This window comes from Harpegnathos saltator, unplaced genomic scaffold (genome assembly GCF_003227715.2).
Source record: "Harpegnathos saltator strain DR-91 unplaced genomic scaffold, Hsal_v8.6 scaffold213, whole genome shotgun sequence".
NCBI classification, from domain to species: Eukaryota; Metazoa; Arthropoda; class Insecta; order Hymenoptera; family Formicidae; genus Harpegnathos; species Harpegnathos saltator.
This window is the reverse complement of record NW_020229999.1, coordinates 670,701-692,702: the sequence shown is the minus strand read 5'-3', so window position 1 is coordinate 692,702 and position 22,002 is coordinate 670,701. Positions and strand designations below refer to the sequence as shown.

Genomic DNA, 22,002 nt, shown 5'->3' with positions numbered 1-22,002 from the left:
TAAAAGCGACACGAGCGTTTCGCTTCGCGGTAACAAAGCAAACGCGGAATATGCCGCTCCAAAGGCCGTACAATTAAGCGAGCACGTCATTTCACGAAAACGATGATTTTTATCGTTGTCGATAATTGAAATAAGTATCGAGCTGACTCGTCGTATCACCGATAACGATAAAAGTGCACGTACTACGACTAAAATTTCGTGAGCAAAGTTCTCTGATCAAATAGCTCGACCATATAATAAAGAGGTTGCTGGCTCTATTAAATGTAATGCAAAATTATTTTGAAAAGAACCTCGCATGATAGAACTTTAGAAGTATATATATTATTAATCGAACATTAAAATCGTTAATCTCCGTTAACGAAGATTACCGGAATTGCCAGCGAATATACATTCTAATTCGCGTATTATTTGTAAACTAAATATGTTCATAAAAAATATAATATTTTTATACAATAGCATAATAAATTTTGCATCAAAGGTGTTCCTTAAAAAAATAAAAGTATTTTATGATGTATTAAAAAAAAAATAACTAACGATATATCGAGATACGTTTATAGCAAAGTCCCGTCTCCGAGAATTGTTTGCGCTCATTATTTCATTTAAACCTATCAATTAAAGGATTAATTTATTTTATTGGCAAAAATAAATAAATCTTCTCTCTCTGTGGAAATCGCGAAATATCAGTCAAATAGAACAAGTCAAATATTATAATGTCAAATATTGCAAACAGAACTGTCCCGAAAAAGGAGGACTTGAGTCAAAATTAAATACAATAAATTCCGATGATACACCAAGGGTCGTTAATCGTAATACTTCTTTCTTGTTCTCGGCATATGTAACTTTCTAAATATAATGATTACTCCTTCAACGTATTAAAAGCCACACATTTCATGAGATGATTCGTTCGAAACACGCGATTAGCGCGTATCTCCGCGCGGAGCTAATGACTATCTCAGAGTGTGAAGCTACCGATATCACATCCTCCTTTTTCAAGCGACCTTTAAGCGACCTAACGCGTAGACACACGATTAATAGACCACGATAAACAGGTAACTCCAAGTTTCGTCAAATCCCACAATTATGAGATAAGATTAGCATTATCTATAGTTGAGCGCGTTGACGTATCTACTGCGTGTCTGAACGTGAAACAGAGCGAAAGACCAAGCGCGTGATCGCACGGAGATTTTCTGTAATTACGGAGACGACTGTACCTGGAAGATAATTTCGCCAGGGGCTTACTTTCCGGGCGTGTTGTTTACGTGAACATCTCGTGCGATTGATCGCGCGCCATTCATCATCGGTTATCTTAAGCGATGTCTTCATCAAATCGCGCCGCGCGAAGATGATATCATTCCCCGGGCGGAAGATGCCCCGATTTCGTGCCGAACAATTTAATCGCTCGCAGTTTCGCGCATTCCGCCACTTATCCGTCGCTTTGTCTCTCATGCGCCTATTACAAACGTATCGTTCAATCCGTCGCTGCTCCGCCCGGAGGCTCTCCGAAACGCCCGAAGGGACGAACGCGATCGATTTCATTAGCGCGCGACGCTTGACGTTCGAATCATCGAGATCTCGCGTGTCACTCAGCTACCACGATATCGAACACACACACACACACACACACACATATGCAAATATAGTACTAACCCTCCCTTTCCCCGTCCGTAAATTAAATATTTCGGTCAAGCCATAATTGAATCCAGGTCAACGGGGTTATTTCCCGGCCGCGTCCCTCTCTCTCTCTCTCTCTCTCTCTCTGTCTCTCTCTCTCTCTCTCTCTCTCTCTCTGTCTCTCTCTAGCCGACGAGTGCGAATCAAAGCGGACCTAGCAACACACGTTGATCTTAACTCCGCGCGTTTATCTGGGACGTGCGAGACGCGCGCGCTTGGTAACAGCAAATCCGACGTCGATAACGTCGCTGCCTGCCCGCGATATTTTCGCTCACCGACCGTGCGCGCGCGCTCTGTCCCCCTTTCTCTCGCGCGTATTCGTTCGATCCGTTCGTCCGTCGCGTTCATTCCTCCCGTCGGAAGCGCGACACTCGCCAACACGGCACAGCGCAGAATAACGCTGCTCGGTTCCCATTTGTTGCAACACCGAGGTGCAGCAGTGCAGCAGCGCTCGGTGCACGTCGCCGACGCGCTCCCACGAAAATAACGATCCAATCGCGAGCGTGTAAACAATGGCTGCGAGTGTGCGGGTTGGCCGCGCTGTCGTCAAGTCGACCGTCGGCGGCCAACCGCCGAGCCGGCCGTCGCGGCGCCAACGGAAAGCGGCGGTGCACTGTCTTTGCGGTCCCCACTACGCCGTCGCACGTCGAGCATTCAGTAGGACTCGGCCATTTCTCTCGCGAAGCACATCGACTTGCTCGGCCGCGCGACGTTTTTTTTTTCGCGACCACATCGTGCGGGTACTCCCGGAAGTTTTGCAAAATAACGCGACGTAAAAGGATGATACACTCCGGGCGCACCAGGCTCGAGGTAAGTCAACGTCGTCGCGGCGCGGTGCGTCGCGGAACCGAAACGCGGCCGTGGAAACGCGCGTCAAAGTGCTACACGTCCGGGGGGGTCGTGCGTGTCCAATGTTGTCATTGCCGAGGCGAACAGCTGATTCGCTCCCCTGGCCTCCGCGAAGCGCGGCTGTCACCGCGGGCATCCTCATCGCCGCCGTCTCGCGTTTGCATTCGCGACTAGCGCGACGATTATCGCGACAACAACGAAAACGAGAACGACGACGGCTATGACGACGATGATGACGACGACGACTACGACTACGACGACGACGGCCACGACGACGACGACGGCGACGACGACGACGACGACGACAACGACGACGACGACGACGACAACGACGACGACGCGCGATGAGAATCACCACGATGACGGCGTCGTCCACTAATTCGCATCCTCTCCTCGTTATTGTGTATATCTAGCTGGTTGGCTGGCAACATACTGTCATTTCTGGACTTTTTGCGCGCGCGCTACGTATATATTCCTCATCGACCAACCGAGTTAACTAGCTAGCTGGCTAGGTAGATAGATACTTAGCTCAGCAACCAACCAACCAAACAGCCAACCAGCCAGCCAGATAGCCTGCTCCGTCCTTTGTCCTTTCTTTCCTCTTTCCTTCCGTCCTTTCTTTATTTCTCTCTTTCTCGCGCTCTGTCTCCTTCTCTCCCTCTCTCTTCCTCTCTCCTCTCCTCTCCTCTTCTCTCCTCTCCTCTCCTCTCCTCTCCTCTCCTCTTCTCTCCTCTTTTCTCCTCTCTCTTTCGCTCTCGCGACCGTCAGCGGTGGCTACGCCGCCAGCGGTGCGTTCTCGTTGTTAAATGCACGCCTTCCCTCTCCCCCGCGCTGGCTACTATCCTCTTCTTTGTTCTCTGCTCCGGTCGTCTGTCCGAGCGTCGTCGTCGACGACGACGACGACGACGATGACGACGACGCGCGCAAAAATCTTCGCGCTCCCTCTCGCTCTCTCTTTCTCTGTCTCTCCCTTTTCCCAGTCTCTCTATCTGTCTCTTTCTCTCTCGCGCACGGAAGCGATCCTCGACGCGAACGTGCGTTCGCGCGCGATCGGAATGTCAATGAGCGTCGTTGTTCCCGCGACCGTGCGCTGACGAATCGACTCTGCGAATCTCGCGGCAACCGGAAGTTCGACGACGACAGCCGCCACCATCATCCTTGTCGTCGTCGCGACGACCCGCGTTCTTTGCGCGCGTTCCCGGACGTCGATCTCGTCGGCGAACGACGCACTCTCTCTCTTTCTCCCTTTCTCCTCCACTTTTCTCTCTCTCTCTCTCTCTCTATCTATCTATCTATCTATCTATCTATCTATCTATCTATCTATCTATCTACCTACCTACCTACCTATCTATATATCTCTCATCTCTCTGAAAGATACCGAACGCACGCGTCGCTCCGCTTCGCGTTGCGTCGCGGGCGCGTAAACAAGCGGCCGCGCGTGCCGTGTCTTTGCGATAACAGTGAGGACCCCGGAGTGCCAAACGAGATAAGTAAGAAGCTGTGAATGGACCGTGTTTTCGCGCCGTACTGTGCCTCCTCGTTATCTCGTCAGCCAGATTAGATATAGCGCGCGCTGGGAAAACGTGTTCCCTCTCTCTCTCTCTCTCTCTCTCTCTCTCGCTCTCGCTCTCGCTCTCTCTCTCTCGCTCACTCAACTCGCCTTTATTCGCGTCACGACGCGGATCTTTTGTCGCTTGACGGGCTCGCGGAGAAAAAGCGCGTCTGGATCTGGACGATACATATCGGCTGGTAGGGGGGTTGCGGGGATGGGGCCGCGCGACGGTGACAATGAACCGTGTCTCTTTGTCGTAACGGCGACTCGTCGCCCCGCGTTGAGTTTGGATTAGGCGATTCCGTGCGCGCGTGTGTGCCCGCGGTATCGCACGTTGTACGTCGGGAAAACGTTATCTGATCCGATGTATATACATGCAACATGCAATGTTTACATATCGTATTGTTGCACTTGTATGCGCGCGCGCGCGCGCGTGTGTGTGCGTGCGCGTATGTACTTTGTAAAATGCGTGCACGGCGCACAGCGATGACGACGACGACGACGGCAGCGGCGGCGGCGGCGGCTGCTGGAAATGCGCTCTCGGGCGCCGAAGGAACATTTATTAATTCGGCGGCACCTCGATGTGTGCGCCACGCGTCGCTCGCTGCACACGATGCATCCGTATTCGCTCGACATTGAGACAACGGAAATTGGAGCTCGCGATTGATGGAAGATTAAAGAGACGCGTGTATGCGAAATTCTCGTCGGGGGAATTTTTTCTTTTTTTTTTTTTTTTTTTTTTCTTCGAGAGGAAGGACCACCTCCCCGTTCTGGCGAGACGAACGGATAAAGCGATTGTTGTTGCGCCTCTATTTACCGGCGCTCGCAGCTGAAGACACGCGCGTTAACGAGCGAGACGAGGAGGCTGCGGACGCGATACTGCGTTCGAGCGCAGCCTCGGCCGCGCGTGTATAATCCGTTTCTGCGGCCGCTATTTTTATAACTTCCTTCATGAGTTGCAAATTGCGAAAAGTTATTGGCATACGGGCGCGCACATGGTTGTTCTTCCACGACCGCACGTGAAATGTTACGCACCCACCGCGTCGCAAATATACGCTCGGTTTTACGCGCGCGCACATATATACACACACATGTATGTGATGTATGAATAATTAAAGTATGAAAATACCTCGCGGAAAAGTCGGTATGCGCGCGTCTCAGGAGGCCGTATGTGAGTACGCACGTGTGTGTGTGTGTGTGTGTGTGTATGTGTGCGTGCGTGTGTTTGTAATCCGGTCTACTGCTTTTCAGATATGTAGATCTGTGTACAATGTCTGCGTTTGTGCGTGTGCGAAAGCACGTTACATCCATTTTAATCGAATTTGTCAAATTTATTTATCGAGTCTGCCTCTCTCTCTCTCTCTCTCTCTCTCTATCTCTCTCTCCCCCCCCTCCTTTCTCTGTATCTCTTTCTCTTCCTCCCAGCCGCCTCTCTGACATTTCTCGGGTCTCTCACAACGCGAGAGTCGGCTCGGGGTCTGTTCTTCTTAACCGTATTTCACCGCGCTTTTTGCGCGCTCAAAGAGAGCCATGTGTATGTGTGTGCACATGCGTCTGTGCACCTGTGTGTACGTGTGTTTGTATGTGTGTGTGTGTGTGTGTGTGCGCGTGCAACTTCGCCGAAGAAACAGGAAAGAGTCCAAATCGCGCGGGGAGGTGTACAAAGCTGAAAAGAGCAGAAGCATAAAGCGGAGATGGCCCAGAATCGGCGAACGGAAAGTGGACAGACACGTAACGCGGTTTCCTGTCAAATTTGCAGCCGGATCCTTTCCCCAGGAGCTCACGGAGACGAGCGTGTCGAAGGAGGTCATTGCGTTTCACGCGCGCGCGCGCGCGGGCGCGTGCTTTTCCGGCGAATCCGTTTTCGAATCCGAAAACTCGGCGTTTCTGGGTAATGACCGAACCGCGAAATTAAAATACCGTTAAAGAGACTGAGCTCGGTAACGAAAACATCGAGAATAACATCCCGCGATTTTTCTCGTCGACGTCGTTTTGGTCGTCACCTTCGTGGGTCGGGAAGCGCGCGCTTCTTCCCGGCCCACCCTTCGCTCCCGATCGACTCGCGGAGCTCGTGCAAAGGTCATTGTCGTCGTCTCCCTGTGACGGGCGACGATCGCCGCGACGAAGATCGATCTCGCGCGCAACGTTTTGCGCGAGCGAGCGAGGCAGCAGGCGCGCGCGCAAATAACGCGCGTCTCTGTGCGCTCTCCGTCTATTCCGAGACACCCTGTAGGGACGAGCCGCGGTCGTCGACATGCACAAAACGCGGTCGCGCTCGCGTCCGCCGATCACGTCGCGCTGACCGGATATACCCGGCGCCGAAATATAAACAGCATGCAACGCGCGCGCAGGTCGCGGAATCTAATTTCTTAGCAACACGTCCGTGCGGCGCTCGTGATTCCGCTAAGAGGAAAGGCGGCGGGCGGGGGGTGGTCGGGAGGGAGAGGAGGATGCACATCGGTGTGCGTGGTCGCTCTGTCGTCGTCGCGCTTCTCTTTCTCTCTCCCTTTCTCGATCGCGTCGCGCGGCGACGATACCCAGAAGGGATTTTGCGAAACGACCGCTTCGCCGATTTGTCCTTTGATCGTTAGGGATGTTAACGACACCGTCGTATTATTCGCGTTAACTCGCTCGCTAGAGACGCTGGAGGAGGGGGATGGGGGTGTGGGGGGCGTCTCCTCTATTGCTCCCGCTCGGAGAAATCGGAGTTCTCGAGACTTCAACTTTTTCCCACCTGGGGATGTCGCGAGTATGTGTGCTCGGGGAATTTGATCGAGACTCGGGGGCGAATTTTTGTTGAAACTGTCCGTTCGTCAATGGACCCAAGGATCTTGCTTTTATTCTAGCGTTCTCGCTTTATTCTCGCTCTCGCTCGCGCTCGGTTTGCCGGCCGCCTCGGCCGCTCGTCGTTTTCGCCGCTCGCTCGCGGATCTAATATTTGATATTTGAGTGGCGCTTAATTCTCCCTCCTCCGAGAAACATCAAGGAGCTGGCCCGGCCGATGATAAACAAATTCGCTGAAATTTGCATCTGAAACGGCGCAATTTTGCCGGGGGATTGCGGCGAAAGCGGCCGGATAATCGGACAGAAATCTTTTCCGCAGTTCCGCGCTGCGCGCTGCCCGCTCCTCCTTCATCATACCCGTGTTCCTCCCGCTCGCACATACACACTCGAGGCCGCGTCTCGATTGTTATTAATCACGCGTCGGCGTTTCCGTCTATCTCGGGGCGACCAAATGCGGCCGGAAAAGTGCCTCGATTTTCCTTGCGCGCGAGTCGCGACGACTGTCGGGACGGCTGCCAAGCTGTCAGAAATCTTTAGATAGATATCGCATATTCACACAATGTTTTCATCGCGATCTCTCTTATTGGCCAGCGGCGAGCTACTGTGTGTGCGTGCGCGTGCGCGTGTGTGTGCGTGTGTGTAGTGACAGCGCGTCTCGATATTTTCCAAGATAGAATCTCGCGAATATTCGGACTTCGCCCTCCTAAGCGGCAGAACGACGGCGACAGCGCTCTTCGCGTCGGCGCGCTTCGTCGGGACGAGCGGGCGATGCGATTTTTCGCGAGCGCGAAACCGTAACGGCGCATCAGCGAATGCGATGCGACGCGACAGGACGGCAGCCGCGCCGCGATGCGACGCGACGGAGGTCGCGCAGGTGTGTTGTGCACCTTTCGTTTCGAATCTATTATTGACGCAGGAGGAGCTATAAATATACGTCTACATGTCCTTTGATCCCATTCTTCCGTTGCTTAAATCGACTCTCTCGCTCTCTCTCTCTCTCTCTCTCTCTCTCTCTCTCTCTCTCTCTCTCTCTCTCTCTCTCTCTCCCTCTCTCCCTCTCTCCCTCTCTCCTTCCGTCTCTCTTTCTCTCTGTCAACCTGGTATGATCGACTCGTCGAGTTTCTCTCCGATTTGATTCGCGGCTCCACCGCATCTTGCACGTCGCAAGCAACGTGTGGATACACGATGCTCAACGCGACGCTCTTTCACGCGGCTGTAAAGACTTATCGAATTGGCGTGAATTAAAGCGCCGCTTGGATGTGGCGGCGTCGGTGCTTTCCTCCCTCCCTCCCTCTCTCTCTCTCTCTCTCTCTCTCTCTCTCTCTCTCTCTCTCTCTCTCTCTCTTTTTCTTTCGCAACGTCAACAAGTGTGACACATCGACATGTACACATATGGTTTAGGGTAAACGATGGAAACTCTCGATGACGATATACGTGTGAAAACAATGCGCGACTCGGTATCAGTTTTCGTTTATTTTCGTCGGGTTCCATCGAAAAGAGAGAGAGAGAGAGAGAGAGAGAGAGAGAGAGAGAGAGAGAGAGAGAGCACGATGACGGAACGTTTCAAACGGCGGAATCTTGAAATCTCTCGTTTCAAGTAAAGACAAGCACCTCGCCCACGCGCCATTCCCCTCGATACTCCGACTTAACCGTGCCAAGTAGTTTTTGCGTAGTTTCATCGCTCCCGGAATCGAGGAAGTCTTGAAGGAAGTCTGTGGACGAGGAAACCGCACTTCCCGAGTGTCCGAGAGAGATGCGTCACGCGTTTGCCGATGTCGCGTCGCGGCCGCGTTCTTTCGTCAGCCTCCTCTGCTACTTGGCGATCCCGAGAGAGAAAGAGAGAGAAAAAGAGAGAAAAAGAGACAGAGAGGTTGTCTCTCCCGAAGGACGATGGGAGACGGCTGGAACGAGTTTGCGAGATTTCGCGAGCACGACCCGCGCGTCGAAGGGTGCGCGAGGGTGGCGCGGCGGTGGACACGTAAACAGAAATTGCAGGTCGCGCACGCGGGATGACGTCACGGTGCATTGTGCGGATCGGTGCGCGACGCACGGTGCAACGTCGGCGAAAAACTGGCCGACGTGCCATTGAAGAGACGATTGTATCGCGACGACTCGAAAGGAAATCGATCGAAACAAACAGGAGCGCGGATCGCTCGGGGTGCGATTATGAGGAACTCTCGACGCGTCGTCGGTCGGTCGGGCTGCGTTATGGGCAGCGAGCGATGTCATACTCGTGCAATGATGTAACAAATGAATCGCGTACAAATGTATGTGTGTGTGTGTGTGTACATGAACGACGAGGAGTTCGGCAATCGCGCGGCGAATCGGAATGAAATTCGAGATCCGTCATTCTCCGGAACTGCGAGGGGGGCTTCAGGCGACGCGGCGCCTCGATACTTCCGAAAAGCAAGCTCCTCGCGCTTTTAATCTAATTCCAGCCTAGTTCGCTCGCGTTAGTTTGCTCCTTGGATTTCGTTTAACTTCCTTCAGTTCATCGTGCGCGCTTGTCTACCGCGAGTCGAGTCTTTGGCGAGGCTTCGCCGCGTAATATCATTCACGACTCGGGGAATTAAAAGTTACCGCGGGAGTCCCCCTTGCTTCACGTCTCCCCGTCGCCGGTGAGGCAAAAAGGGAAGTTAAAAAGCAAAGGAAAAACAATGAGAGGCAATTGTTAACAATCGCGGCGCCGCGAACTTTATCGGGAATCGCGCCGGCCGACGCGGCGCGGCGACTCCTCGCGCTTCGTGCTTGTCTCGTTTTCGCGATTGCGTAGCGAAGCAAGTTCCGACGAGGACTCGTCATCGTCGTCGTCGTCGTCGTCGTCGTGACCGCATTGATCTCTCACGGTCGCATTCGCGATACCGCCTCGCGAGTTCTGCTGATAAAGATAAGAAATAATAGAAAACGATCGTGTGTATCGACAACGACGACAACGTTAAAGCATACTCAAGCGCGCGTTCATGCTCGGTTCTTTCTCCGCGTATCTCGCATTCTCTTTCGTCGCTTGCGATTTGCGCAAACACTTTGTTTACGGCGGCACCACCCCGTCCCTCCCGCGCGCGCCTCGCTATTTGTCTTCCGCGTTTAACACGCGGCGGCGCATATGTTATTGCAGCGGCGTGATGCAGCGGCCCGTGTGTATTTAAGGCGAATGCCGAATTGATGTCCGTTTATTTTGCCCGCTTTTGAGCCCGCCCGCCTGCGCGGAATTCACGCTAAAACGAGAGAGAGAGAGAGAGGGAGAGACAGACAGACACGCAGCCAGGCCGAAAGTAGATCTCTTCCCGAAAGAGGGTACACAATTAAGGCATATCACGATTCGATTCCGCTCGTTGATATTTGTTCTTCTTTTTTGCGGATTTGCGCGACGTGGGCGAAGAAGAAGAAGAAGAGCAGCACTTTTCCTTGCCTTTTCTCCAAGCTTTCTCCCGGCCGTCCGTCCGTCCGTCCGTCCGTCTCTGCGCCGCCTCGTAATCCGAAACGCTAAATATCTCGGCAACTGGGTCGCGAATTAAGTAATAACGAAGTTATTAATTTGCGCGTCTAAGGATTAATTTGCGAACACGCCGGTAACTTTTAGCTCCCGGGGCAAATCCGCGGGCGGGCGGACGATAATGCTATTAAGATCGTGCCCCTCGCGCGCGCGTGCATTAACTTGTTTACTCGTCGTGGCGCGGACAAAGGCGTTTCGGGCTAATCTCCGAATGCGGCGGCCGTCTGGCCCGCGCCAGTCTGCAGACTGAGTGCATCGATATGCGTAATTACTTTCACCGAGACGCAGCTCGCTGCTCCGATGACGACGGGCGGCGGGCGTCGCGTTGGGATGAAATTTCGCGGGCGATGCTCTGCTCGGCCAGCAGCGTCCGCGCACCGGGAGGCGGTCGTCGCGAAGACGCGACGCTCAGCCTTCACGGTCGCGGCAATTAGCGAGGTGCGTCGTACGAATCGACGCTTTTATCTGGCTTCCTCGCGCCTCAAAAGCGCGAGCTTGATCCCCGGCAAGGAATTGTCGAAATCTAACAGATGGGAGGACGATTTCCCCCCGAAAAGTCGCGATATCGGAAAGCGATACGATCTCGCTTGGAAGTGATCGATCGCGCTCGAAAATGTTCGAATGGATAGACATTAACTCTCACCGTGCGGTTTTTACAGTCTCTGAACTAAATTCTTTTTTCGTATATATTAAATGGTAAAATTGATAAAAATTATGAGACTCCGTCGCGCCGCTATGCTGGCTCCGCGGATTGATACACCTGTGGATGTGTGTGTGTGTGTGTGTGTGTATTATCTCCGGCGTGATAGTCTCTCTTCGGAGCGATCGCTTCGAATAAAATTGGATTTCAGGATTTTGGCGGATTTTGCTGTTACGACTTTTCGGGAAATTGTCCCAGTTTGCAAATGTCGGGATTTCGACTTTTCAGGCTAACGCACGTGCAGCCCTAAAAATATAAAATTCTCCCGTTCGCGCGGCTTCGTCTAGGCGAGCGGACAATACCTATACGCGGATACGACGCGCGAATCGCAATATATTTGGAATCTAGAGCGGAATCGAATCTCTCTTTCTTCCTCTCCCCCCTCTCTCTCTCTCTCTCTCTCTCTCTCTCTGCCGCGCAGGGCTGTTTTCGCAGTTTCGGCCGCGTCACGGACGATCCGCGGATTACGACGCTACTACTCACAATTATTCACAAGGCCGCGCTCGTATTCTACGGTTTAAGGCCGAACGCAGTCGCGTATCTCCGTCGCATCGATGGCTATCGCTCCCGGTCCGCGGCTCGTTATCCTGTATAATTTTATGTAGTGCCCGTACATACTTCATGCGATAAGGCATGGAAGTTTGAAGAGCCGTCCGCGATCCATGCATTTACCGCGGTCATTATTGATAAAAGCGTTCCTAGAGCTGAGTCGTCGGCCAAGGACGGCGCGCGAGCTCGCCCGCGTGCAACGACGAAATAACGTATCCCAATTTCGCGGCCGTCGAGCGAAGTCAGACTAGCCTCTCGGTTTACCTTCGCGCGTTGTACCGCGCGAGTCTCGCGAAGCCCGAAAGGTAAATTGATCATTTTCCGGCCCGCGACCGCGAACGCGTCCCGCGTCCGAGACAAAACCGCCCGTGAAATCTCGGCCGCTATAGTCGCGGTCGAAAATTTGGATCAGCTCTCTCGGAGATATTCGCGCGAGACGTTCGCTCGCTCGTGCTGTGTGTGTGGTAGCAACAATGACAATTGTAGTAATGATAATAGAAACGTTCGTGAACACACGCGCACACGTACGCGAGAATTCGACGCACGATGCGACACGACGTACGCGTCGCCGGAAAATCCCACGACTGATAAGACTCGGGATTCCGAGTGTTTTCTTATCGGCGTGTAATCTTATCGAGCGCACGATCGGTGGGAGAATCCTTCGATGATCCCGCGCAGGTGCCCGTTATATCCGGATGCAAGCGTGTTGTTTTACGTTGTTTTACGTATTTCGCACGACGCGACACTCGCGTCTCCTGGTGCACGCACGCATTTTTTAATCCCTCCCTTTTTTTATTTTTTTTTGTTGTAGGGGTACTCGTGTGTGTGTGTGTGTGTGTGTGTGTGTGTGTGTGTGTGTGTGTGTGTGTGTGTGTGCGACGTGTATTAGTCTCGTCGTGAGAACGCGTCGAAGCGCGCTGTCGTGCGAAATGCCGTGCTGCTTAAAGCGTGAAGGAATTGGCTGCATTTGTCGTCGTGTACGAAAATGCCTCTCGGGGAGAAGGAAAGGAATGAGAAAAGAAACGACATTGTCAGCTGCGTATAGTCATACGCCGCGACGAAGCGTATGTGCGAAAAGGTCCAAATTTATACGCTGTTTTAAATTTTATGGATTGCCGCGCGTGTGCAATAATGCTCGCGCGCGCACTATCGATTTCGGATTAACCGTTTTCATCGCCGAAGAAACGGTGCCCCTTCCCCCCCTCCTCGATGCCACGATTGGCGTTAAATAAGTAAACGTTCGCGCACGACCGACGCGCGCCACGCTTGTAAGTTGTAAAACTCCCGTATAAGTCATGCGTCATATTCATGTAATTTGACGATACTAATATAGCGAGTTCTCCGGCAGAGCATTCCTCGTGTACGAGGCGTCCCGTCTGCGGAAAGACGAGCAAACTCTACCTCGTGTTTCTTCATCGCAGACTCGCCTTTTACATTCGGAGCATCCCGTCGTACCGATTCTCTTTCTCCTCCTCCCGCTCTCTCGCCCTCTTTCTTTCTCTTTCTTTTTTCTCTTCCTCTCTTTTCCTCTACCTCGTATTAATATTATAAATATATACACACACGTGTGTTGCTTAATAAAACGTATATCTGTTTCAAACTGTTATATATACTTATGATCTCTCTTTCTCCCTCTCCAAATTTTACAAGTTCTCTCTCTCTCTCTCTCTCTCTCTCTTTCTTTCTCTTTCTCCGCGTGTCTTTCTCCCCTTTTTTCCGCCTCTTTCTTCATTCTCTCCCTTTCTCCCTCACTCCCTCCCTCCCTCCTTCCCTCCCTCTCTCTCTCTCTCTCTCTCTCTCTCTCTCTCTCTCTCTCTCTCTTTTTCTCTCTCTCTCTCTCTCTCTCTATCTCCCTGCAATGTCGTTCACGCAGGTATCAATTTCAGATTAACCGTCTCTCGTTTCTCTCGCGCGAGAAGCCAAAAAAGAAACGGGTTTTCGTCGAGATCGACGTTAAGTAAATGAACGTTCGCGCGGAGGAGACATTGTGTTGTGCACAATCTTGTGCCGTAAACGTTGATAATTTTCAGCCACCCTGCATTACGCCTCCCATCCTCATCGTATATACTGCTTACGCGGAAACCAGCAGAGGCGCTTCTTCCCTCCGCCTTAACCCGCCCCTAGTTTGCGAATGATTTCTATATGCGCCGGCGATATGCGGCGACGAGCCGAACACGAGCGGACGACGAATTTATTGCATGTATTTTTAACGTTGACAGCCTAGCCATCATCGGGCTCTATCCTTGAGAGATATACAAAAGGCTATCCTTCGTGCGCGGCTATCGAGTGGGAAAATAGTTTTTCTATTTCGATCGCACGCGCCTTCAAGCCCGATCTTGGTGCGCGCGGCCGCGCCGTTACGCGCGCGCGGTGGGCGTATCTCCATCTCGAGCATTGCTCGGGAACGATGCTTACATAATGCGGCGCATAATTAATCCCCAATCATCTTACATCTATTACGGCCCGATGGTTCCACATTAATTAACGCTAACATTGCGCGAATGCGCGCGCGATCCACAGCGTAAGCTTTGGCAAAATCTCTCCGCCTCGCACTTTCCCGCCGAACTTTCCTGTCAAATACGCGACTGCGTATTATGCATAGCTTGTACTTTCCAATTAACAGACGCACCGATCGAAGTCGCCGTTGCGCAATCGTCGCGCCATTAGGCATGTAGTACATTCGTATTTGTATTACATAAGTACGGTGCCACTACACGTGCGTGCGGTGTACGTTACGTTGTCTCACCGTAAGACACACGAGCATGTAAAGTGACTCGTTATATATACATTTTTTCGTCATTATAATACGTTCTTACATATGCATGCGTGCAATACGCACACGCACACACACACATACACATACGCATACGCCATGCACACAGCAGAGCCAGTTTCCATTTTTCCGGGATAAACGTTGCGTCGTGGAGAAAAGAAAAAAGGAGAGGGCGCGGCGGCGGCGGCGGCGGCGATGGGTGGAGGAGGGGGGCAAGGGAACAAGAGGAAGATACATTCAAGATTCATTCGAGAACGGCTCGCGCGCGCTTGCGAAAACCTCGGGTGTGTACCGCTGCACGCAGCATCCCACCGTATCCGGCGAACGCTCTTCGCCGCTTTGTATCGCGCTTTCTATTAACTCGCCGGATAATCGAGCGGGAACTTTGCATATTTCTCGTCGCTGAGGACGCGATCGCGGCGCGGCATGGGTCGTGCGGAGGAGCGAAAGAAGAAGATCGGTCGCGGATTAACGCGGCGACGGACGTGATATGTTTGGAATCGAAGGGAACGAGATTTCTGATCCTTTTTGGGAATTCTATCTCCTCCGTGCATCCGTGTGAACCAAATTTGCTCTCCCACGTGCCGGAAATTCCGTCTCCTTCGGCCGAAGCGCGTTCGCCTCGCGCGCCGCGCCGTCACATTAAAGCCGGATTCGCACTATCTATCTAGGCGGCCTCCGCCTAGCCTCGGCGAAGACATTCTTCGGCGCTTTTGCATCGCGGTTTGCACGCCATTGAGTGACCGCCACCCGACGCATCAGAAGCATTCCCGGTGAAAGACAAATTCCACGTGGAGACTTGACCGTGTCTCGGCCCTGCCGCCGTCCAGACGGATAGTGCGAAAGCGGCCTAAAGCCAGCAATCTTCTTTCTCTCCGCTCGCGCGCGCGCGCGCGCGCACGCACGTAAGGTCGCCGGCGTAATTCCGGCGACGAGACGAATCGAAACGAGACGAGACGAGACGAGACGCGTCGCGTCCTCTCGACGAGTCGCGGCAATCCGTCGCCGAGCGGCGGCGAACAGCCGGACGGCGACGGGAGGATGGATAATGTGAGCGTTCCACGCTAATTAATAAAGGATACGAGATACGCGTACGCGTCGGCGGTGGTTGCGTACGCGTTAATCAAGCACCGATGTTACTAACAATGTGTTGCGTGCATGCGTGAGTGCGTGAGTGTACGTCTGGTCCTCTGGAAACGCGCCCAACGCCCGTACGAGATCGCGAGCACGATATCGATATCCGCTTGCGAATTCCAACATGAGCCTAATATCACTCGAGCCCCGACTTTGCACACGCTATTGTTCGCATCGGGATCGGCGGGATACGAATCCGCGCGAAAGGAGGGGCGAAGCGAAAAGGTCGCAGATGTTACACCGCAATCCGGCGTGTGCTTATTAGCGCGACTATTAGAATCGGCAATTATCATAATTAATACGAAGATTACGTTGTACTATTCGTACGCGAGAGCAGACGGAGGGGAGGAGGGGGGGGCGACTTTCGCGCTCGAGCAAGCCGTGCGAAATCCGGCCGCGCGCCGCCGCTCGCGGAGTCGCGCCTCGGTGATTCGGCGACTTCCCCCCCTCTCTCTCTCTCTCTCTCTCTCTCTCTCTCTTTCTCGGGGAAGATGACGACGCGAGGAGACGCGAACGCGGGCGCGCGAATGTGTCTGGGAACGTGTCCGGGAATTTTCTCGCGGGTCTCGTCGCCGATTTTCTCCGGAGCGTCTCGAGAGAAAGAGCACTGCCGAGGACGAGGAGGGAGGAGGATGGGCGATGCGCGCGCGATGACACACGTTCTCGTTGGGATGTGTTCTAGAAAAAAGTAAGTCGCGTGGGAGTGATAGGAAGGGGCGGCCAGGTCGGCCAGCAGGCGGTCCAAGATTCCGGTTCCGGCGGACAATGGTGGCGGCAGCAGCATCCTTCCTATTATCATCATCATCGCCAACATCATCACCATTATCATCATCAGGCCGGTTACTCTACATCGCAATCGCACACTCACAACAACCCTGTCACTACCATGAAGCAATCCTACATGCAGGTTGGTTAATCTAGACTCCGTCGGGCATGTCAATGCGCTAGCTTTACGCGCCCCCCGTAAAGACCCTCCTCCTCCTCTCCCCCCCCCCGCCCTCCTCTCACGATCCCTCCGATCTTTGCTGTATAATACACACCGCGCCATAAAGTGTCTAACGCGCGTTATCCACCTCCACCCCGTCCGGCCGCACACCACCGTCATCGTCATCCTCCTTCCGCGTGCTCCCTCCCTCCTCCTGTACCCACCGACGTGCACATACGACGGAGACGGAACGTATCATCAGCGTGGCAGCAGCGGCTTTTCCCTCTGTGGCGTCGTCCGTCGCGCGTTTGTCGCTCGCGCGCTCGCGAGTGTGATGATAACGCGAGCACGGCCCGCCTCGTAATCACGTGTCTCTGTGTTTCGTTGCAGCTAACATGGGTGTTTCACGATGACGAGGCGCAGATTAACAAGAAACTGCCAAAAGAATTACTACTCAGGTACGACGACAGCCGTGCGCGGATATGGACGATTGCACGAGAGAGCTCGAGGCGCCTTGAGAACGGGGGCAGAACGTTGTCTCGGTTGTATCCGCGCTAGTCGTTAATGTTATCAGCCGGGGACAATCGGTTCGCGACAATGGGAGCGGAAGGGGATGGAGGTGGTGGAAGTATGGGAGAGAGACTAGGGTGACCATATCCCAGTCATAAAAAAAGAGTAAGAGACGTAAAGAGGGTAAAAAAAAAAAGTGTATAAAAGAGTACTAATTACGGTCCCAAAAGAGTACAGTAAGTAGAGCACAAAATCGTATAAAAGTCAAGGTGACGTCAAATAATATAAAAATTGTGTCATTTTGACGTCAAAATGATTTTGTGTTTTATCTGGGACAATGATCAATGGATTACTAGGTACAATATTTAAAATAAAACATAGTGGGTACTAAATAAACCGAGAAATAGTCGGACACATATATTTTATTATATGTATTATTAAGATATTTTATAATTATATCTTGCACTACTCCGTCGTACATTGCTTAACAATTTCTTATTGTTTAGACAATAATCGTAAGATTCAGAACAATTAAATTCTTCATAATTATATTTAACCATTAATAAACTTTTTACCGAGTCAACAGTACCAACCTATCTCTTTTATCAGTCCATTGAGACCGTTCATCCGTACTGAAAACTCTTTCTACGTTTGCATTGTGGCTCGGTAGTTGCGCAGAACCTCCACGCATAATCGGTATTGGCGCTCGCGGCGCTCAAACGCTGGGAGTGACAAAAACGTCACCGAAGTCTGCTCTCCGGTCATTTACATCGACAAAGTATAATTAACATTACGAGAAAAGAGTATATACAAGAGTGCGATACGTAAAAAGTAGAGAGTACTCTTTTTACCACCTTAAAAAGAGTACATATGGTCACCCTAGGAGAGAGACGCCTGTTCGCGCGTTGCGTCGCGCGTTTGATCGCGCCGCGAGCTTGCCTCACAAATTGCAAATACGAACGCTCGGTGCACTGGTCGTGCAAATTTGCAATTTGCGAAATCATCGCGATGCATGTGCAACGCGTGGTAAGACCCGAAAATTGCCAAGCCTGAGGACATGAAAATCCTGGCGGGACGAGACAACCATCTTGTCCGTCTTTTGCCTCTCGATACAGTGTTTCAGAGAGACGAATTAGTTTTTCCGCAAAAGCCGAAACGATCGTGTTTCATCTTGTCACTTCTATTTCTATTCTACGAGGCGACAACTTTTGGACCTTGCGACGTACGTTCGGAATTGAAGATTCACCCGTCCAAGATTCGCGAATCGACAGCGTCCCCGACAGCCGGCGCGCAAGAGATGCGGATATTTTGCTCGAATATTTGGGCTCATGCGTGTCCTCGCTCTTTCCGCGAGATGAAAATTCGCTTAACGCGCTCGCCCTCGCTTTCGCGGCGCACGTCGTTTTACCGGCGATCGCATAAAGCGCGTAGACGTTACGTCCCATTAGTCTCGCGAACAACTCGAGTCTACACATCCCAAGTTCGCAAGGCGTTAAGTGCCGCGTGAAGTGCATACACTCTTGCACACGCACCTACCCACAAACTCACACAGACATACATACACACACACACACACACACACGTATTACACCGCACAGGAAAAATGCCTGGCGCTCTAACGAAAGCTGTGATTGACAGAATTCTTTCGTACCTCGATGTCGTATCGCTATGCCGTTGTGCCCAAGTAAGCAAGGCCTGGAACGTATTAGCGCTCGATGGGTCCAATTGGCAGAGGATCGATCTCTTCGACTTTCAACGAGACGTGGAGGTAATAACACATACAGACAAAAAGATTGCACCTCGCGGTGGCTCGATCTCCCGAACTCTTCTCCGGGGGATTCAATTATTAAAGAGCGGGAAGAAAAAAGAAAGAAAACGCGATGGCTATACACATACACACACACACACACCTATCCTCAGTCTGTCTGTCTGTCTGTGTGCGCAGGGACCAGTAATAGAAAATATCTCGAGGCGTTGCGGCGGATTCCTCAGGCAGCTCTCCCTCAGGGGATGCCAGAGCATCGGCAACAACTCGATGCGTACCTTAGCCCAATCGTGTCCTAATATCGAGGAGCTTAATCTGAGCCAGTGCAAGAAGATCTCGGACGCGACCTGCGCGGCTCTCAGTAGTCATTGCCCCAAGCTCCAGCGACTGAATCTGGACTCCTGTCCCGAGATAACGGACATTTCCCTCAAGGATCTCTCGGACGGTTGCCCGTTGCTCACTCACATCAACCTCTCGTGGTGCGAGCTGCTCACCGACAACGGGGTGGAGGCGCTCGCCAGGGGTTGCCCGGAACTTCGTAGCTTCCTCAGCAAGGGATGCCGCCAGCTGACGGATCGGGCTGTAAAGTGTTTAGCGCGCTATTGTCCTAATCTCGAAGCAATCAATCTACACGAATGCCGGGTACTTATCCCATTGACTCCGCAAATCCGCGTTACGCTGGGACAGAGGGGCATAGGACGACCGTGAGAGAGAGAGAGAGAGAGAGAGAGAGAGAGAGAGAGAGAGAGAGAGAGAGAGAGAGAGAGAGAGAGAGAGCAGAGGGAAGGAGAATGAGAAATACAATTGCCGTTTGCCTCTGCGCGGTTGCGCCGCCGGCCGGATTTGTCGCCGACGAGAGATATCGCTGTTGCGTTTCTCGTTGCGGGAGATAAGGAGAGGACGCGCAACGTGCGTCTTACTCGCCTCCCCCTGTCTCGTAATAAAGACAGCGCGCGATATCTCTTCTTTCTCCTTTCCCTTCGTTTTCATTATTTTTTTCTTCTTCTTCGAGCGGAGAAAATTGAGAGGAGAACCCGCCGGTGCGGAACAGCGTATTTACAGTTTGAATTAGATTTAATAGCAGCGACGAAGATAGAAAGAGACGGCGGCAAGAGAGAAGTCGCTCTCTCGCGCCGGCCAGTAGAAAGCGAAATATATTAAATAAGCTCTCTCTCTCTCTCTCTCTCTCTCTCGAGCGGGGATCCAAGATCGCGATAACGTGGGCGATATTCGAGAAACCTCGAGCCGCGCGCACTGCCGTCGGCGACCGATCAGCACCCGGACTTGAGGCGATTAGTTTTCATTCTCCCGCGCCGTGCTTCATTATTCATGAGAGAATTCTTGGTGCGAAGAGCGCAAGCGACGGGGGCAAAGATCATTCTGTGCGATCCTTGTTGTTGCAGAATATAACAGACGATGCAGTTAGAGAACTCAGCGAGCAGTGCCCACGGCTGCATTACGTTTGCCTGTCGAATTGCCCCAATTTAACGGATGCGTCGTTGGTCACTCTGGCACAACACTGTCCACTTCTCAGTGTACTCGAGTGCGTCGGGTGCACCCATTTCACGGACGCGGGCTTTCAGGCTCTCGCGAAGGTGAGTTGAGCTCGCGCATCCCGCCGTCGTCGAGGTGCTCCGCGAGCGCACCTGGCTCGTGCTCGCGTCTCTTACAACGCCCGTATAAAACGCAAATCGCTTTTCTTCCCTCCTCCATTCGACTTTCCAACTTTCAGAACTGCAGACTACTCGAGAAGATGGATCTGGAAGAGTGCCTTTTAATAACCGACGCTACCCTCATTCACCTCGCGATGGGTTGTCCGCGATTGGAGAAACTGGTGAGTATGCTGGCACATCATTCTTTTTCTCTTTTCTTGTATCTTACTTGATTTAATCGTTTTCTTTTTTTTCTTTGTCTGTTCTTTGTCTGTTCAGAGTCTGTCGCATTGCGAGCTGATCACCGACGAGGGTATCCGCCAGTTGGCCCTGTCGCCGTGCGCGGCGGAACACCTAGCCGTCTTGGAGCTGGACAACTGCCCGCTTATCACGGACGCCAGCCTGGATCACCTGCTGCAGGCCTGCCACAATCTTGAGCGTATTGAGCTTTACGACTGCCAACTGATCACCAGAGCTGGCATACGTAGACTCAGAGTATTGTCCCGTTTCTCTATTATCATTTTATATCCGGCCGACTGCACGAACCCACGCCCGCGCGTAGAAGGAAACGACATTTTCCCGTGTAACGTTACGCTCAGCGGAGCTACGTTATTTGCGTATCACGCAACGGTTTATGAATTACATATCGCGTTACCGCGAACGAGAAGTATAATCTCTGACTTAATTACGATACTCCGCGAAACGGTGCTATAATTAATGTCGCTTTTTCCTGGTTCGCTGGTAAATCACGCTCTTAACGTACGCGCCGCGGACGTTGTATCATTAAATACTGCCGCAGCACTTCAACCCAGCTGTTTCGCCTCGGTCTCCTCTACTTCCTCCGCGTGTGCATTTCATCCACACAAACTGTCGTCGCGATCGTACATAGAGCAATCTCGCGTGCGCGCACGCAATTCCGGGTAGTAACCTGTTGATTTAATAATCTAATCTACATACTTTTCTTCTCGACGTGTCCGATGCAAGAACGATCGTTTCTCCGTGTTCCAGACCCATCTACCCAACATAAAGGTGCACGCGTATTTTGCACCGGTGACTCCTCCGCCCAGTGCAGGAGCCTCGCGACCACGATACTGTCGGTGCTGCGTCATTCTGTGATTCTGCCTTCAACTGACTCCGAAGTAAATCGTCCGATCGTACCGACGGGATTAGTGGACTCTTATCGGTGGTCGCCGGCTAACCCGCCGGCGATTGTGGGACCTCTCTCTGACGGTCACCAGAGGAACAAGTGACACTCTGGCCGCCGCCCGTCATTGACAGTGAGATTGACAGGACACGTTGTCAATCCCAAATCCTTAAATCGATTCGAGTTCCATACGCAACGAGTGAAGTACGTCACCATCACCGTAACACAGCCACTGCTGCTACTACTGCAATTACAACTACGACCGCTGCTGCTACTGCTACTACTACTACTACTACTACTACTACTACTACTACTACTACTACTATTACTACTACTACTACTACTACTATCACTACTACAACTACTACAACTACTACTACCGCTACTACTGTTACTATTACTACTACTATCACTACTACTATTACCATCACCAACACCACCACTACAACCATCACTATCACCGCTACCACTACCACATTATCACCACAACAACCAGTACCA

The 22,002-nt window shown here is 52.2% G+C and overlaps 1 protein-coding gene across 2 annotated transcripts; it reads left to right on the top strand.

Annotated features, from left to right (window-relative positions):
- The first annotated feature begins 1,956 nt into the window (after positions 1 to 1,956).
- Positions 1,957 to 21,706, top strand: LOC105189900 (F-box/LRR-repeat protein 20). Of its 2 annotated transcripts, XM_011152297.2 has the most exons (9): positions 1,957 to 2,481; positions 16,188 to 16,412; positions 16,821 to 16,888; positions 18,579 to 18,708; positions 18,886 to 19,347; positions 20,109 to 20,300; positions 20,438 to 20,539; positions 20,637 to 20,852; positions 21,366 to 21,706. In XM_011152297.2, exons 1-9 carry the CDS (start codon positions 2,452 to 2,454, stop codon positions 21,471 to 21,473), a joined length of 1,533 nt encoding a protein of 510 aa, XP_011150599.1. In that variant the 5' UTR covers positions 1,957 to 2,451; the 3' UTR covers positions 21,474 to 21,706. The 2 variants fall into 2 exon arrangements, with proteins under 2 accessions (XP_011150599.1, XP_011150600.1); XM_011152298.2 differs by lacking the exon at positions 16,188 to 16,412 and having other exon boundaries at positions 2,279 to 2,481.
- Positions 21,707 to 22,002: the final 296 nt, after the last annotated feature.

What these genes read in the sequence shown, in the direction of transcription:
- LOC105189900 (XM_011152297.2), top strand. Translation starts at nt 2,452, where the DNA reads ATGATACACTCCGGGCGCACCAGGCTCGAG. An exon ending in ACTTTCAACGAGACGTGGAG is followed by an intron (nt 18,709 to 18,885) that starts GTAATAACACAT and finishes CTGTGTGCGCAG; the next exon opens with GGACCAGTAATAGAAAATAT. An exon ending in TCAATCTACACGAATGCCGG is followed by an intron (nt 19,348 to 20,108) that starts GTACTTATCCCA and finishes TTGTTGTTGCAG; the next exon opens with AATATAACAGACGATGCAGT.